The sequence below is a fragment of the Ostrea edulis genome, chromosome 7, assembly GCF_947568905.1.
Source record: "Ostrea edulis chromosome 7, xbOstEdul1.1, whole genome shotgun sequence".
Lineage (NCBI taxonomy): Eukaryota > Metazoa > Mollusca > Bivalvia > Ostreida > Ostreidae > Ostrea > Ostrea edulis.
This window is the reverse complement of record NC_079170.1, coordinates 79,681,110-79,697,919: the sequence shown is the minus strand read 5'-3', so window position 1 is coordinate 79,697,919 and position 16,810 is coordinate 79,681,110. Positions and strand designations below refer to the sequence as shown.

Here is a 16,810-nt window from a genome sequence, read left to right as displayed (position 1 = left end):
CGTCCATTATAGAAAGAAGTCTGGAAAACATTACTTTGGACAGCCAGACAGAGAGATGGAAAGCAAAATTACAAAACAAGAGGCCCATGGGCCACATCCTTCATCTGAGTCACTTTGGGCAATATTTAAAAATTTTCCCTATATATTCGTATGTAAAACTTTTATCCCGATTGTGACCACAACCTACCCTCTTGGGACATGCTTCTTACAAACTATGTCAGGAAGCTTTCATGTAAATGTAATCTTAAGTCCAATAGTTCTTGAGAAGACGATTTTTAAAGATTTTCACTATATGTGTGTATGTTAAAGTTTGATTCCCTATTGTGGCCCCACCCCACCCCGGGGGTCATGATTTTAAGAAACTTGAATCTGCACTATGTCAGAAAGCTTTCATGGAAATCTGTACTTTCCTAGTCCAGTAGTTCTTGGGGAGAAGATTTTACTTAAACGTTCAGATGTGAAACTTTGATCCCCTTTTGTGACCACAGCGGACCCCAAGGGGCCATGATTTTGACAAACGTGAATGTGCATTATTTCAGGAAGCTTTCATGTAAATTTGTACTTTCCTAGCCCAGTGGTTCTTGAGAAGAACATTTTTAAAGATTGTCCCTATCTAATTTTATGTAAAACTTTGACCCCGAATCGTGGCCCCATCCTACCCCCGGGGTCGTTATCTTAATAAACTTAAATCTGCACTATGCCAGGATGCTATCATGTATATCTCAGCTCTACTGGCTCAGTGGTTCTTGAGAAGATCATAAAATGACCCTACCCTATTTTCGCATTTTTATGCTCCCCTTCAAAGAAAAAGGGCATATTGCTTTGCACCTGTCGGTCGGTCGGTAGATCACATGTTGTCAGCTCAATATCTTGAGAACCATTCACTTGATCGTAATTATATTTAATATGTGGGTTGATTATGAGTAGAAGAGGACCCCGATCGATTTTCAGGTCAAAAGGTCAATGGTCAATCCACTCTGGACATAGGAATACACTCTCCACTCAATATCTTAAGCACCCTTTGCCTGACAGACGTGAAACTTGGTACACTGGTACATTCTAAGGAGTAGATGCACCCTAGAGACCCCTTTAATAATATATGCAGACATGCGCAGAAGTACTTCCGAGTGGATACGAACGTGAAGCGAACCGCGTTGAAAATGAATGAATTATATTTCACATTTTAACTATTATTTTCGCTTAAAAAACTAGTAATCATATAAAAATAAATAGAAAATATTTTCTTGATAATTCCTGTATTAAAGGTAGCTTTACATAAAATTAGATAGGTTGCCAAGTTTACGTCAGTTATCATGCGTGTAACAAGTATGGCGACGCGGGAGAACATAAAGAAAACAAATATTAACATTTTAAAATCAATAGCGACATCGATTTTAAGAAGAAGGAAAAAGATGATCTAATTTGCGATATTCTTGCAAACAGTACTTCTACAGATGCTCTCTTTCCCATTGTTGAGGTCTTTTCTTCCTCTGACCCTGCACTTACGCAGTTTAAAGAAAAATTGCCACCATTCAACAAGATCGTTATCAGCTGTTAGGTCCATCAAATAATGTGAAACCACCTGCACTTTCATTTTCATCTTTGTATGAGTTCATGATTTAGAGGACAAAGTCAGAGTGTTCAAAACTTTAAAGGGCTGGACAAGTCTCTGAAACATTTTGATGCAGGGTACATCCAAGAATTAAGTATTTCAAACTTAAGTAGAACTCCTCCATATGATTTTTAACGAGATATTATTTGATGTAATTTGTCATTATAATTATACTTTCGACATAAAATACTACCTATAGCATGTGTACATTATTGATTAAATTCATGTGCAACTAATACTGATAATTGTGTCATTATTAAGAAAGAAATGTTTTAGACTCTTACACGGGTGCATTGTTGTTTTAAATTGATGACACTACAGTTTTATGTAAAGTCCTTTTGCTTGGCTTCCATGAAAAAGCAGAGATATCAGGTTTATCTTTGCATGACAAATACCGGTAGCACAGGCAAAGTGGACTTTGCATATTGCCAGTGCCCCCATTGGGTTAGTATTAAGTGTTTTATATAATGATATCACCAAGACATGTATGTATCAAGAGCACCGTGTGATCTCTGTCATTTTCTGATGCCTGTATGTGATATCACGTGTTTATTTCATGTACTGAATCACTTTCACTTCTCCTGAATCACGTAACCCTACCCACAGCCTCCCCTCACTGTCCACACTCAGTCCGTTAGGATTATCTAGTCCATAATTATCCACACATCTCAGGAACTGTCCGTTCTGATCCAGGATATGTAGACAGGCATTATTGTAATCTGCCACAATGATCTGACTCATGGAGTCTGTCACTATATGTTTAGGATTAAATGACTTCTTCCTCCTGGCTGGTGTACCGTCGTATCGGAATCGGACTCTTCCTGACCTGTCCACCACGATCACGGTGTCAGCATTATTATCAGAGGCACAGATGTCTCCATTGTTGTTCTCCACCACATACAGTGAGTAATCTCCTCCTTTATAGATTGGTTCTCCATCTTCATCTCTATCTATTTCCTGTTTCACTGTGTGTTTCTGATAACCGACAATTTTATTTTGGCTATCATCAGTAGTACCCATACTGACCAGGATGTCCCCTGACTTAGTACAGCATAGTTTGTCTGGATGCCAGCCCTGTGGTGTGGTTATCAGTGTCTCTGTTCTCCCGTGTTTGACAATGTTCACAGTTCTATTGCGACTATCACTGTATACCAGTTCTCCCTGTCTAGTCACTGTGATGTCATCAGGCCAGTATAAACATGTGGTGGTGACAGTGTCTCGTACAGACCCGTGTATGCCAACACGTCTTATTGTTTTATCTTTATCACTAACCCAGGCCTCATTCACTCTCACACAGGCAACATGGAGTAGAGGATTAACTCTAGCAGGAATGGTTGTAACTGATTTGGCTTGCTCTAACATCTTAGGTAAAGATAAATGGGAGACTTCCTCTGTCAGACTGGGCAGTGTTGTCTGTGTCAGGCTAGCCTTGTATTCTCCTAATTCCAGGCTGAGTTCTCTCCCTTGAACTGTGTTGGTTTTGAGTGATGGCAGTTTGACATCAATATCAGTAGGCATGTTTCTGTATTCCTCGAGTTTGGATTTGTAGTTAGTGACTGCAGACACATTGTTTGACCTCAGAATTTCTTTGTTTTGTTGAACTGTTTCGGTCATGTTTGGAATTTGATTTGTTAATTTGGATTGGTGAGAGTTTAGAGCAGCCAGGAGATTCGCTTTTCTGGACTTCATCAATGAACCGAACTTATTGAAAATGTTGTCCACTTCTTGGTGCCAGAATTTTCTATGTTTTTCTTCTTCTCTTTGGAGTTCATCAAATTCGGCCATTATATAGGATAATGTGTGTTCTGTTTCTTCATTTTTCTTCTTGTACTGCGGAATAATGGTGGATTCAATTTCTCTGATTTCCTTTTCAAGTTCCTTTTTCTTGTCACTAAAAATTTCCGGAATATCTTCAATTTTGTGTCCATTATGGGGACCACGCATGCATTTCAGGCAAACTGGAACATCACATTGCTGGCAGTGAACCTCACATCTCTGGTTGGTGTGAAATTCACACTCAGGAAAATCTACCTTTCTATCTTTGAAATGAACGATGTCATGTTGTTGGTACTTGAGCTTGTCCACATGTTTACTAACACAGTCCACACACAAACTGAGTTGACAGTTGTTACAGAACTGCTGGGTAGGCTTGACACAAAGGTCACAGGAGATGATCTCCTGTGCCCGGGATGTTGGCTCGGCCATCATCAGAAGCTGAAACTGTAAGACATCTCAGATAATTATATGAATTCATGAAGATGATATAGTTTATGTCTACAATAAACGTGAAAAACAGATTATTATGTAGGGGGTGGGTTGTGGTCAAAGGGGTGTCAACATGTAATTAAATGTCCTTACAGTTTTCGTACTCCACCTCCGTCCCTTTGTTCTCCCCAATCGTCTCACTCTCTCTCTCTCTCTCATAGCTCCTTCCTTTGCTACCCACCCCTTTCAGCACAATAGCCCCCTCTCATATAAAGTTGACTCATGTTTGGTCAATGGAACTGAACTGACCTACACTTACCACTACCAATGGCCGATTTCCGAAAAGGGGGGGACATGTGAAAGTCAAGTATTAAAATAAGATGTGTTTGTGAAACACAAATGCCCCCGATAATGGCGGATTTCCGAAAAGTGGATTACATGTGAAAGTCAAGTATTAAAAAAATACTCGGACATGTGGAATTTTCATTTATGTGTGCTAGTAATGCCTTGTAAAGTGTGGCGAAAGGGGGGAAAACCTTTGTTACAACTGTAATCAAGTTTATCCACTGTCGGTTTCTCTTGATCTATTTTTAAGTACTGATATTTTCGTACACGGTCAATCTTAAAAATTGATGACTTACAACTTGTAGTAAACTTTGGCTTACCGTATATAACCTGTTTGAAGAAATCCAGGACGATCATGGCCACACGACCATCCCGTTATTCACCTGGCTGGAAAGTACTTTCGGTTTGATTTCTAACTTCCGGGTTGATATGGTTCGACCTGTTGGCGCTTTTAAAGTGGTGGATCCAGGATTTGTTAAAAGGGGATCCCGTAGGCTCCAGGATTTGAGTTGTTTATTTTCAGATTACTTATGGGGGTTCTAGCTTTATTTTATATTTTAATGAAATCAATATTTTTTATCTTTATACATGAACCTGTTTGTATATACAGTGTATGTATGAATCGTGCATGTTGGTCTATTTTTTATCACAAGAGGGGGGTTGTTGTTGTTACAAAACGGGCTGTTGTTGTTGTTGTGTTTATAGACCCTTTTAAAATCCGCCACTGTTTTATCAGTGTGCAATGCCTATCAGCGCCAAGATAGAAAAGAATTGAGAAGTTTGATGCATGTTGAGGTTTCTTGGTCGTGACCTTATACATACTTGTGAAATAAAAAAAGAACTTTTTTTTTTCGCTTTCATTAATTTTCTCAGGGATCATTGATGCATTTATTTATGTGAACAAAAATATGAAGAACAATCTTTAATTTGCACTTGTTCTTTTAACATGGCTCTCCCCTGTGCGTTTAATATTAAGGATTTTCTTCTAGGTGGGTGGGGGTTAAAGTAAACGCGAATAACATTGATAAAATGTATGGCCATGTATTCTTTATAATGTTGCATCAATGTGCATTAGATAATAACCATGGTCTCATTAATTAGTGCGTGTATGAAAAATGTAATATACGGACATCATGCAGCTCTCCATTTTTATTCATCGAGGGCGTCTCAGAATATGGTTATTGATAGCATCAGCCACCACAAGAAATTCTTATATCCCATCAGAATTGTGAGATCACGTCAATGGCTAATATTTAGCGGGATAATCTGGAATTGTATATGTAACTTCACGTTGTTGTTGTTTTTTTCTTTTTGTTTTTTTTTTTGTTTTTTTGTTTGTGGTTGTTTTGTTTTTGGTGTTTATTGTTTTGATTTGTTTGTGTTTGTTTGGGTTTTAATTTGGGTTTTTGTTGGGTTGTTTTTGTTAGAGAATATGTGATTTTGTGCCATTCTAACCTTTTTAACCCCCCCCCCCCCCCGTCAAAAAGTTTTCTGAAACACGTCCTTAGAATTTATGCCGTGTCTGATTAGGTGTTAAACAAGGTACACAAACACACACATGCAAGGCAAACCCAATTACAACATATATGTTGCACTGCAAAGTCTGACTAAGATATCAATCGTATACCGGAGATATCCAAAATGTTAAAGAACTTCGACAAAATAAGAACTTAAATAATTATTGGAATTTGTTTAGTATTGAATTTCATATAGCCGTGTTTGATATTAAAAGCGAAAAACCCATTTGTTGTTTTGTCCCTTCATAAATAATGCCACGACGCATTTTGAATTTTACAGTTCTAGCATATCAAAAGATGAAGAGTTTAAAAAGAGTAGTGTTATTTCTCAAAGTAGACAAATTACCCAAGTCAACACTTATCCCAGTATCATTGACAAGGGAAATCAAACTTTTGAAAAAACAAAACAAACGTTCATGTATAATTGTAATTATAGGTAATTAGTAACGATAAATGAAAATATTATAAATGTAACACTTGTCCAACAACAGTAACTTTGAAGTGAAGAAAAATGAATTAGGATTAATAAATGTCTTAATATATAAATATATAAAAACAAATATTTTCCAATTCGTGAATTTATTTCTAAAATTAAAGTCTCATAGCTAATTGTCAGCTCATCAGAACGTAAGTCATGTGTATACAGAAATTCAACACACGGAATTAAATGTAATTAGAGAAAGATAACATATGTTTATACTGTTATATATACAGCTATTGTCAGTTTGACGAGATTCCCCGAGAAGATCACAACTCTCACTATGATGTTTCTCCGCTTCTTCTCTCTAATCCTCGTCTTCATCGTGTTTGTGAATGTGTTCAATGTATCATAACTCGTATGTACATATCAACACATATAAACAAATCTAAATCAACATTATGCCTCTTCGTTAATTCATACTAAAATCTGAGAACAGATTATAAATCAATCAAAGCAAGAAATTCTAGAAAAGACATCTCTCCCCCAATAACATTTTCTTGACTTTTAGCAGTTTGACTTCGAACGTTGACCCAGAAAAGGTCATTTTTTTTTCAAAAAGGGGCATAGATATTGTATAACATTGGTACTAATATACGTATTCTCTTCCCTGGATAAGGACTCTTGTTAAGAATAGATTTTTACTATATACTGTCTGACGTGTTTCATATTGATTGTTAGACCGTTCTTGGCACACTAATTTTGACTACGGACAACTCCGTTTACCTGACCAGGATAAAGGGCTCACGGCGAGTGTGACCGGTTGACAGGGGATGTTTACTCTTCCTAGCCACCTGATCCCACTTCTGGTGTGTCCAGGGGTCCGTGTTTGCCCAATTATCTATTTTGTATTGATTTTAGGAGTTATGAGATTGATCACTGTTCGTTATCTTCACCTTTTACTGTAACATTATCTAAAGCAATTTAATTTAGTGCTCTTTAAAAAAATCGTTAATTTGTACTATTTTAAAACCGTCTGTACGATGTTTCAAAATTGTTTGTACAATTTACTTTTCAAATCGTACAAAATACTTTTTAAATTGTACAAACGACTTTCTAAATCGTACAAACAACTTTTTCAATTGTACACAATATTTTCTAAATCGTACAAACGGTTTCCCGAATCGTGCAAACGACTTCGTAAATCGTACAAACGGTTTTCTAAATCGTACAAACGGTTTCCTAAATCGTTCAAACAACTTTTAAAAGAGTGTCTACGATTTAATAAATCGTATAAACGATTTATTTTTATTTTGCTGCTAGGTTAAAATGGCACTAACACGCCGTCGTACTTGTCGCTTATTATAAAATCAGTACAATTTGACACAATAGAGACAGCACTTTGAGATCTTAACAAACGATAGAATAAAACTCTCTCTTACGAATTATTTCAAAATATGCCTTGACATCCTTCCTTAGGAGTAAAGCGCAAGAGGGGGGGGGGGGGGGGGGTCACAATTGTAATTTTTGCCATTACGCATTTTTACGCAAAGACTATGGAAAGATTTGGTGTGCAAAACTAATTTTTAGAAATGACCAAATAAGCCGGTATGGAGTCAAAATATTTTAGTTTGAGTGTTTTAGCTTAATACACAAAACTCATGACCATGCCAAGAAATCCCGTCCAATCTGAACTCTTTGACTTCAATAGAACTTTATTACATGCTGATGAATATACATAATGTAGTTGCGGTCGCTTTCGTCTTAATTGCGGTCACTGATTTAGAACGGTTTTCCCACACCGGAGATTTTGGGAAGAATTTCTGGGCCTGGCTGGATGCCACATCTTTTATGGTTTATATAATTTGTAGCAACGTCACCTTGCATATCTTGGTTCTTATTGATTTTTAGTGTTACAGGGGAAAATAAATTTTTTATCAGACTAGTATGACTGGTACATTGCATCATGATCTTGGTAAATATCGGTTTTTAAGGTTAAATGTAAAGCATCAATGTCACGAGCAGGGAATAGATTTGAAGTTTTATTTCAAATTCCTTGGGGAACCGGGTTACAATAAGCCTTCAGTATCCCTTGATTGTCTTAGAGGGGACTAAATGGGGTGATCGTTCGGATGAGACCACAAAAACCGAGACCCCGTGTCACAGCAGGCGTGGTACGATATTTAAGGCCCCTCTTTGCTTAGCAGCGTTCACCGGCACATTTTGACGTCTCCTTATGAGTGAAAAATTATCAAAGATATTGTTAAACAATATACAACTAACCAATCAACCATTTCCAATTCAATTTTTCTGAAACCTTCAAGTATAAAATCCTTAGGTCATGCAGTCCTATCGGTTTTCAAGTTCAAAATTATTTGTGTGCAAGAGAAAGGAAGCACATAATGTAGGTTTCTGTAAAATCTTTAACTGATTAAACTTTGTTCATGATAGAAATATACCTTTTGGAGGAATTTTATTTACTAGGTAAGGAACAAAATCTAGCAAACTTTTTATTTTCTTCAAAAATATATAAATTATTTCTATATTTATAACATGTTGTTAATGGCAATAACTCCCTGATATCCACAATTAGTTGATTTTTGTATTTGTAAAGTAGCAGTGTTTTGAAAATGTTGACATTAAAATTATATCATTATGACGACTTTACCTGTATTTTTACTATTCTGTTTAATGAAAATGTGATGTTGACATATACTCCAGTTTAGGTACGTTGGTCACATTTTAAAAAGATAGCAACATATATATTTCTTTTGTTATTCAGTTAAACTTCATTGCATGTAAGTGGAAATCAATACAGTTTTACTACTTTGAACCAGTCGCAGGAGGACGGAGTTCCCAAACTGTGACACTTCACGTTGGCATACTTTATAAAGCTCGTTAGTAAACGTCTCCTTATATAGAAATATATTCACAGCAAAAGTGACACAATGTATGGAAGGCGGCAATATACCCCCACTTTCTTATTATTTTTGTCTGTATGAAATACCGAAATTATGATATCTACCAAAATTTGAAAATAACCCCTAGTTGCTGATATTATTATTTTATCATACATCCGTTTACCTGATCAGGATATAGGGCGCATGGCGGGTGTGACCGGTCGATAGGGAATCTTACTCCTTCAAGTACCTGATCCCACCTCTGGTGTGTCCAGCTAGGGTCCGTATGTGTCCAACTATCTATTTTGTATTTCTTATGGGATTTGTGCGATTGATCACTGTTAGTTGTCTTCGCCTTTCATATCGCAGCGATAATAATAATCTGACCCGTTTTTCAGACACCAAATGATATTTTCATCCCCAAAGGAGAAATATCTTTCATTTAGCTGACATTATCATAATTATCCTGCCGCAACAATTATAAACTGAACAGATTTAAAGTGACATTTTATCTTAAGAAATATAATCTTTCCAGCGCATTAATTATTTCGAACATCGCCAACTATTTATTTTATTTGAACGCTTTTATTATGCGGATCCCACTTTTAGAATGTAATCTGTACTGACAATGATAATTCTGGAGCAGCCAACAAGACAACAGTATTATTGCTTGTGGAAAAGATTTAGATATATATATACCATATAAACTGTACGCTATATTGGTCTAATATTTAGATTTCCTCAAAAATCATGTGTCAAGATATTTTTCATAACAAAAAAAAAATCATTCCAATAGACAGTAAAAATACATTGATTGGAATCAAAAGTCATGAAATTAATACTTTCGCACATATAAATTGATTTCCAATTCAATGTGTAAAATTAATGACAAAAATCGCACATGGTATCGCATAGAGTTACCGTTCCTTATTGAGGAGATTGTTAGATTGGACTGTGTTGTTGAGAACTAGTTACTAGTATAAACATCTGTTAAGAATGACATATATCATTTCTAATCTGAGAGTATTTTGCAGCTTTCGAAATGATATTGATTTTTATTAATATCAATGATTTGTTAATGTTGTTTATCGTCCGAAAACTGCTACTTCGCAAAGTTCCAAATATTGCGGACCGTTGACATTTAAAGTGATGATAACGAGTGGAGTTGGGAACTAGTTACTAGTATTAACATCTGTGAGGAATGACATATATCATTTCTAATCTGACAGTATTTAGCAGTTTCAGAAATGATTTCATTATTTTTTTTAAATATCAATAATTTATTAATCTTGTCTATCGTCCGAAAACTGCTACTTCGCAAAGTTCCAAATATTGCGAACCATCGCCATTTAACATGATGGTAACGAGTGGAGTTGGGATTATTTTGTTACAGTAGATTATGAGCTGGTTCCTTTGTGTAGAGGGTCCATTGTAGTAGCCACAGAGACAGTAACTTGACTCATCGTACACAGAAACTTGTAACTAGTGAAGTATCTCGTCTATAAGAACAATGTTGAAACATAATTCACAAACCTTTAATTGTTTTACAATATGCTTGTATAGATGAAATCTCTGCAATGTCTTTTCTTACAGAAGATAGTAACTCAATGTTTAGGAAAGCATTTTGCTTGCCGATGTGCCATCTCAACATGGGACTGGAATAAATGTTTTCAGCCCACCTTGAGTCCCAAAGATTACGGATCAACATATCTAAAAATTTGAGGAACATTGGAAATCCAAAATTTTTAATGTTACGTTTACATTCTGACATATCTCTTTTACAAATCTTTTTGTGGTAGCATACCGTTCACTAGAGGGAAGATGTGCCCATGCATACACGTACCATCATCAATGTATGATCCCGTTTAAGGATTTGATTAAGATTTTTTTCTGCTAGGAGGTTAAATTTTATGTCATCATATTTAACACAGATTATATTATATGAAAGGTGAAGATAACGAACAGTGATCAATCTCCTACAAAACAAAATAGATAGTTGGACAAACAAGAACCCCTGGACACATCAGATGTGGGATCAGGTACCTAGGAGGAGTAAGCATCCCTGTCGACCGGTCACACCCGCCGTGAGCCCTATATCCTGATGAGGTGGAGTTATCCGTAGTCAAAATCAGTGTGCCAAGAACGTCCTAACAATCGGTATGAAACATGTCAGACAGCATTTGACACAGTGATAGATTGTATTGACGAACTATATCGTTATAACGACAATAGAATTTGCGAAATGCTGACTTCAATCGAGACTGTTGAAATCCCTGTGCCATCAACTTGTTTGTTAGTTGGCCTCGATTTAAAAACTGACTATACGCAGAACGAGCTCTTGCGTATCGAATCAGTTGAGAAATATAAACATCATGTGCAGGTGATAATGGAATATTCCTACACAAATATGGGAAGTTGACGATGGGGAAGCTGAAATCATCCCGTTTGTCATACAGTTGAGTTGTCAGTTTGGCGTAAATTTCTACTTTCTATAAAATATCTAAGTATGAAGCAGAACTGGACGACTCTGTGGTGTCTTTTATTTCGAGCTCACAGGGATATATCGAATCGACATATCACTGTTAGTTGTCTTCACCTTTCATGAATGAAAGTTATCATTGTTAATAGACAAACATAATTACACACATAATTATTATCTAAATTGTAAATCTGACCCCCATCCCCATACCAATCACTGAGCTGATTGTCTGCCCGGAGTAAATGCTACTTTTGTTGTTTTCAGCGTTCAAAGTTAGGAAAATATTATCGAAATTGGTATTTGTAGTGACTACAAGCAAACTTCATTTCAGGATACCAGTGAACCTGTCAAAATCAATCATGGCATGGTTGACTCTGTACATAGAAGTGAATAGAAAACGTAACACTGAATTCGGACAGACACTAGATGCTCGATACTTACAGCAGCAGTCCTGTCTTCCGATAATTAAAACTTTCAACACATCCACTGGACTCTCGAAATCAACCTGAAACCATGGGCTTGTTTGAGGCTGGGTCATGGCGAGGTACCCGCTAGCCAAGGGACAATCCGTAACCCCATTCACTGCGTTAGATACGGATGTATATTTAATTGCTGTTATAAAATTTAGAAATTCATTTCAAAATTAAGGATTATCTCCCTCACGCATAGCTCTTATCCTTGGACGAATTTGGCTCCACTTCTTTGGCACGCTGTTTTTGGCTATATTTAGCTCTAAAACTTCATAGTTATTTCGGATTTCAAACATTTCGGTTGAGTATCACTGAAGAGACATTATTTGTCGAAATGCGGATCTGCTGCATCAAAATTGGTACCGTATAAGTTTTACATGGTCCAAACTGCGACTGCCCAAGAAGGACATAACTCAAACTTGTAGATCTTTTAGCAGCAACTACATTATAAAGAAAAGAAAGATGCCGGTACAACGACACTCACTAGTAATGTAGAGATAGTAAAGTGCAGAAGGTGACCACCAGTGTGTTATGTAGCGTCCACAATCATCTATATAGGTATTGCATACCCTAGTTCATTATTACATGTTGATTTGGTTAATTCAAATATGGATCTTTTTATCATATGTATTTAGTGTAATAACGACACATAATAAAACATTCTACTACATACCATTTGAGACAAATACAAAAGTGAGAATTTCACAAAGTTGAATTTCTCCTTCATTTCTTGTTATTTGGACATTGTAAAACGACAATTGCACAGACTGACGAGCTATAATTTTTACTTTGTCGTACGGGAGTGATCAATATCATAACTTATAAGAAATAGAAAATAAAGAATTGGGCAAACACTGACCCCTGAATACACCAGAGGTGGGATCAGATGCCTGGCAGGAGTAAGCTTTCCCTGTCGATCGGTCACACCTGCTGCGAGCCATATGTGTTGATCAAATAAACGGAGTGATCCGTAGTCAAAATAAACTGCCATTCATTTATACATTGTAATTCAATAATTTATTTTTGCACTGGTAAACCATTCCTGCAATAAGGCTGTAACGCACATTGGGGCGAGCGAAGCTTCGTACAAATGCATTAACGTCATAACGGCGATTGAGGTGACCAAGATGGTATATTACCTCAACAGCAACATAATGGCAATTAAAACGAATTAGACAGCCTCGAAGGGCAGCTAAATATAACGACCGGGGGAGGGTGTGTGTGAAAATCTCCTAGCGCGATAACAATGTAGCAAGTATTGAGGAGAATTAGACTGTCCCAGTGTGACAACGTAACGACAATTGGAACAAGTGCGACAGTCTCCCATCAATGTATAACACATGTGGGAGAGGAAGAAGACTTTCGAGCGCGAGAACAATGTAACACACATTGGGGCGAGCCAGGCTTCATTCGAATGCATTAACGCCATAACGGCCATTGTGGTGAGCAAGATACATAGTGTTTGAGCTCAGAGAACATCCAAGCGCAAGGAAAGCGTATCGACCTTTGTGGCAAATGAGACAGTGAGTCTGCCTTTTGAAAGCACACTAAAGTTTAATAATTCCATAACAATACTTAGTGTATTCAAAGAAGAATGGATGCACTGGCTTTTTTGTTCTTTATTTTGCATTATCATTTCATGCATACTCCTCCATTTGGGTAAAGGACTCGTCAGAACAGGCACAAATTAAAATAAGTAAATGAATCATCGCACAAATCATCGTAATATATTTTACATAGTCTCAATGTTCAAGTTTCCACTGTACAATCGCCTTTAATTAAAACGCATCACCCACAATTCGTTTATAGTTAGGGGTTTCGATTTGGATCGTCCATTGGTACACAGCAGAAAAACCGGTTGCTTCCCGTAAACCCCTCCCACTACTTACTTCACACAAAGTTAAAGTTGAATGATACTCCTGGTCATTGTTCTAGAGACATCTGTAATAACCCTAGATCACAAGTTTTTATCGTTCATTTGTCATCAATTTTCATTGATTTATTAAAGAAAATTAAATTTCATCAATTTTCAATTACATACTCAACAACTCCTCATGTTGTCTTCTGAGATATTCCCGTTGACGATGTCTAAATTAATATAAAGGTACATCGTAAATATTATTTTTAGTAATCATATGTTTTAAAATTATATCTGGAAAAGGTTTTTTAACATCAAACTTCAATTTTTTGAACCTGTACTAACTTCTGTAAATACAAAATACACATATACAGTGTATATTAATGATATGAAAAGGTCAAATTGAAAAAAATGTCCATACAGCCATATATAAAAATAAAACTTTATAAAAGATGTTGCTTTAGAAAATCCGGATGGAAAAGTTATCTTTCCTAAAATAGCAAGATCCAAATAACATAGTTCTTTTTGTAAGAAAATTATGCAACTGGCATATGTTTTCGTTCAAAAGTCATAACCTATTCCTCTGATAAGTGAGAAACGTTACAGGAACAAAAACTATACATTGCTAAGGTAAGAATATACTTTTTGTACTAAGTCTGACTTTTAGTGTAAATCTGGATTAATTTTCATACATGTATTTCAAGCAAAGCAGTAAAATAAAATGCATGTGATGTCATGGAGCATAATGTTGTCAACATAACAGTTACAACAGTAGGATGAATATTTTGAAAAGAATTCGAGGAAATAGACAAATATATGCAGGCAACATATCTTTAAAAGAAAACCTGTGAATCTCAAACTAAAATATTTTTTTAATACAGTTAATTCTGTAGATATTGATGAATTGGTGATAACCATATATTCGTTTATTCTATATATAATAAAGGTTTGGTTGAAATACTTAACATTGTAAAATTTTGCATCTTCGCTAGCCAATGGTTAACAATCCGCTCCGCTTCTCTAGAGTCAGGGCGGATTGTAAATCTTTGGCCAACGAAGATAGAAATTATGTGAACTTACCTTCGTTTCTTAACGCGCTCGTTTCGTAACTTAGAGGTTGTTAGTTCGAGCCATGTTGATGCTATGGTCTAGTCAAACATAACATGTAAACTTTTGGTAGTTAGATCTATTACTCCTTCAACAAATACCCGGCATCTAGACGCGAGAGTCACGGGTCTTTAGGATATTACATTAAAAGCAGAGGTCCCGTGTCGCAGCAGACGTTGGCACAATAAAGAAACTTAGTACTTTATGGTACTCCACATTTCCCCATCGCTTCAAACGTATCGATTTGTTCATGAATGAGTTATTTTAGCACTCATATCTCCGTCAAATATCCCCTTTCAATAGAGCATTAAAAATTCAATTAAATTTACCTTCATGAAACGAAGATTTGCGGGTTCCTTAGCTATTTGTTACACAAGTTCATCAGTTTTTACCGGAAGACAATAGAGTTTCACCGGAATTGCCGCCAATATGACGATAGCGCGTTTCCCCTACTGCTTACGGCCGTGCACAATAGTAGCTTCATGATATAAAAAAATCTAACAAAGATGCTCCTGCACTCCTCGAGTTTGGATTGATAGTTAGTGACTGCATACACATTGTTTGACTTCAGAATTTCTTTGTTTTCTTGAACAGTTTGGTCACGTCTGGAATTCAATTTTTTATTTTGATTTGGTGAGATTTTAGAGCAGTAAGGTGATTCTCCTTTATGGACTTGATTAAAGAACCGATCTTATTGAAAATTTTGTTAACTTCCTGATGCCAGAATTGTCTATGCTTTTCTTTTTCAAGTTCATCAAATGCGGCATTGTAATGAATATTTTGCTTTCTGCTTCTTCACTTTTCTTCCACTACTGTGGACTTATGGTGAATTTAATTTCTTTGGTTTCCTTTTCAAATTTCCTTTTCCTATCACTAAAAATATCTGGCATATGCTTGATTTTGTGTCCATTATGAAAACCAAGCATGCATTTCAGGCATTTTTGGCAATGAACCTCACATCTCTGACTGGGGTGAAATTCGCAATCGGGAAAAACAAGTTGTATCTTTCTGTCTTTGAAATGAACGATGTCATGTGGTTGTTATTTTAGTTTCCCCACGTGTTGATGAACACAGTCCCCATACAAGTTGATTTGACAGTTGTTACAGAACTGCTGGGTAGATTTGACAGAAAGGTCACAGGTAATGACCTCCTGTGCCTGGGACGTGATCCCCTCCATCTTCAGAAGCTGACACTGTACGAAATCAATGATAATAATGTTAGTTCATGAAGATTAAATACAATGTAGTTTATGTTTAGAATGAACGTGAATACATGTAACAGATTGTTATGTAAAGGGTGGATGGTTAAGGGAGTCTCCGCCTCACAATTACCATACTCCACCCTCACCCACTTTTGTTCTCCCAATCGTCACCCCCCCCCCTCTCTCTCTCTCCAAATAGTGTTCATCTTTGATAAAAATTTTGTTTGTTTCGATGTTTTCTGCCACACTCAACAATTTTTCAGTTATATGGTGGTGCCCAGTTTTTATTGGTGGAAGAGAGAACCCAGTTAAAATGTACCTGGGAAGAGACCACCGACCTTCCGAACGTATTTTGAGCGCAATGCTCTAACCACTCGGCCACGGAGGCCCCCTCTTTGATAAATGAAAATTACATAAGTTGGAGTTCATGTCATTGCATGCACCGACATTTTGTCTAAATCTAGCATTGCTTAGTTTTACTGATGTAAACACATCAAATATGTATGACATGTATCAGTTATTCTTCAAATGGACCCTGGGAAGTTGTTTGAATACGTATATAGACAATGTGGCATATTTAAATGCTTTTTCCAGGCACTTAAAATCACACTTTATTTAGTCAATGATCAATATCTGTTATTTTCATAAGCGAATACAGATATATTGGGCGATCCCCCACTCTTTTTTATATTAGTTT

At 36.4% G+C, this 16,810-nt stretch overlaps 1 protein-coding gene across 1 annotated transcript; it reads right to left on the bottom strand.

Moving 5' to 3' along the window:
- Positions 1-1,243: 1,243 nt before the first annotated feature.
- LOC125654760 (E3 ubiquitin-protein ligase TRIM9-like) lies at positions 1,244-4,571 on the bottom strand. Its single transcript, XM_048884795.2, has 2 exons — positions 4,483-4,571; positions 1,244-3,832 (listed from the first exon to the last, which is right to left on the bottom strand). Exon 2 carries the CDS (start codon positions 3,818-3,820, stop codon positions 2,162-2,164), a length of 1,659 nt encoding a protein of 552 aa, XP_048740752.2. The 5' UTR covers positions 3,821-3,832; positions 4,483-4,571; the 3' UTR covers positions 1,244-2,161.
- Between the last annotated feature and the right edge of the window lie 12,239 nt (positions 4,572-16,810).

Coding starts and splice junctions, on each gene's coding strand:
- LOC125654760 (XM_048884795.2), bottom strand. CDS start 3,820: ATGATGGCCGAGCCAACATCCCGGGCACAGGAGATCATCTCCTGTGAC.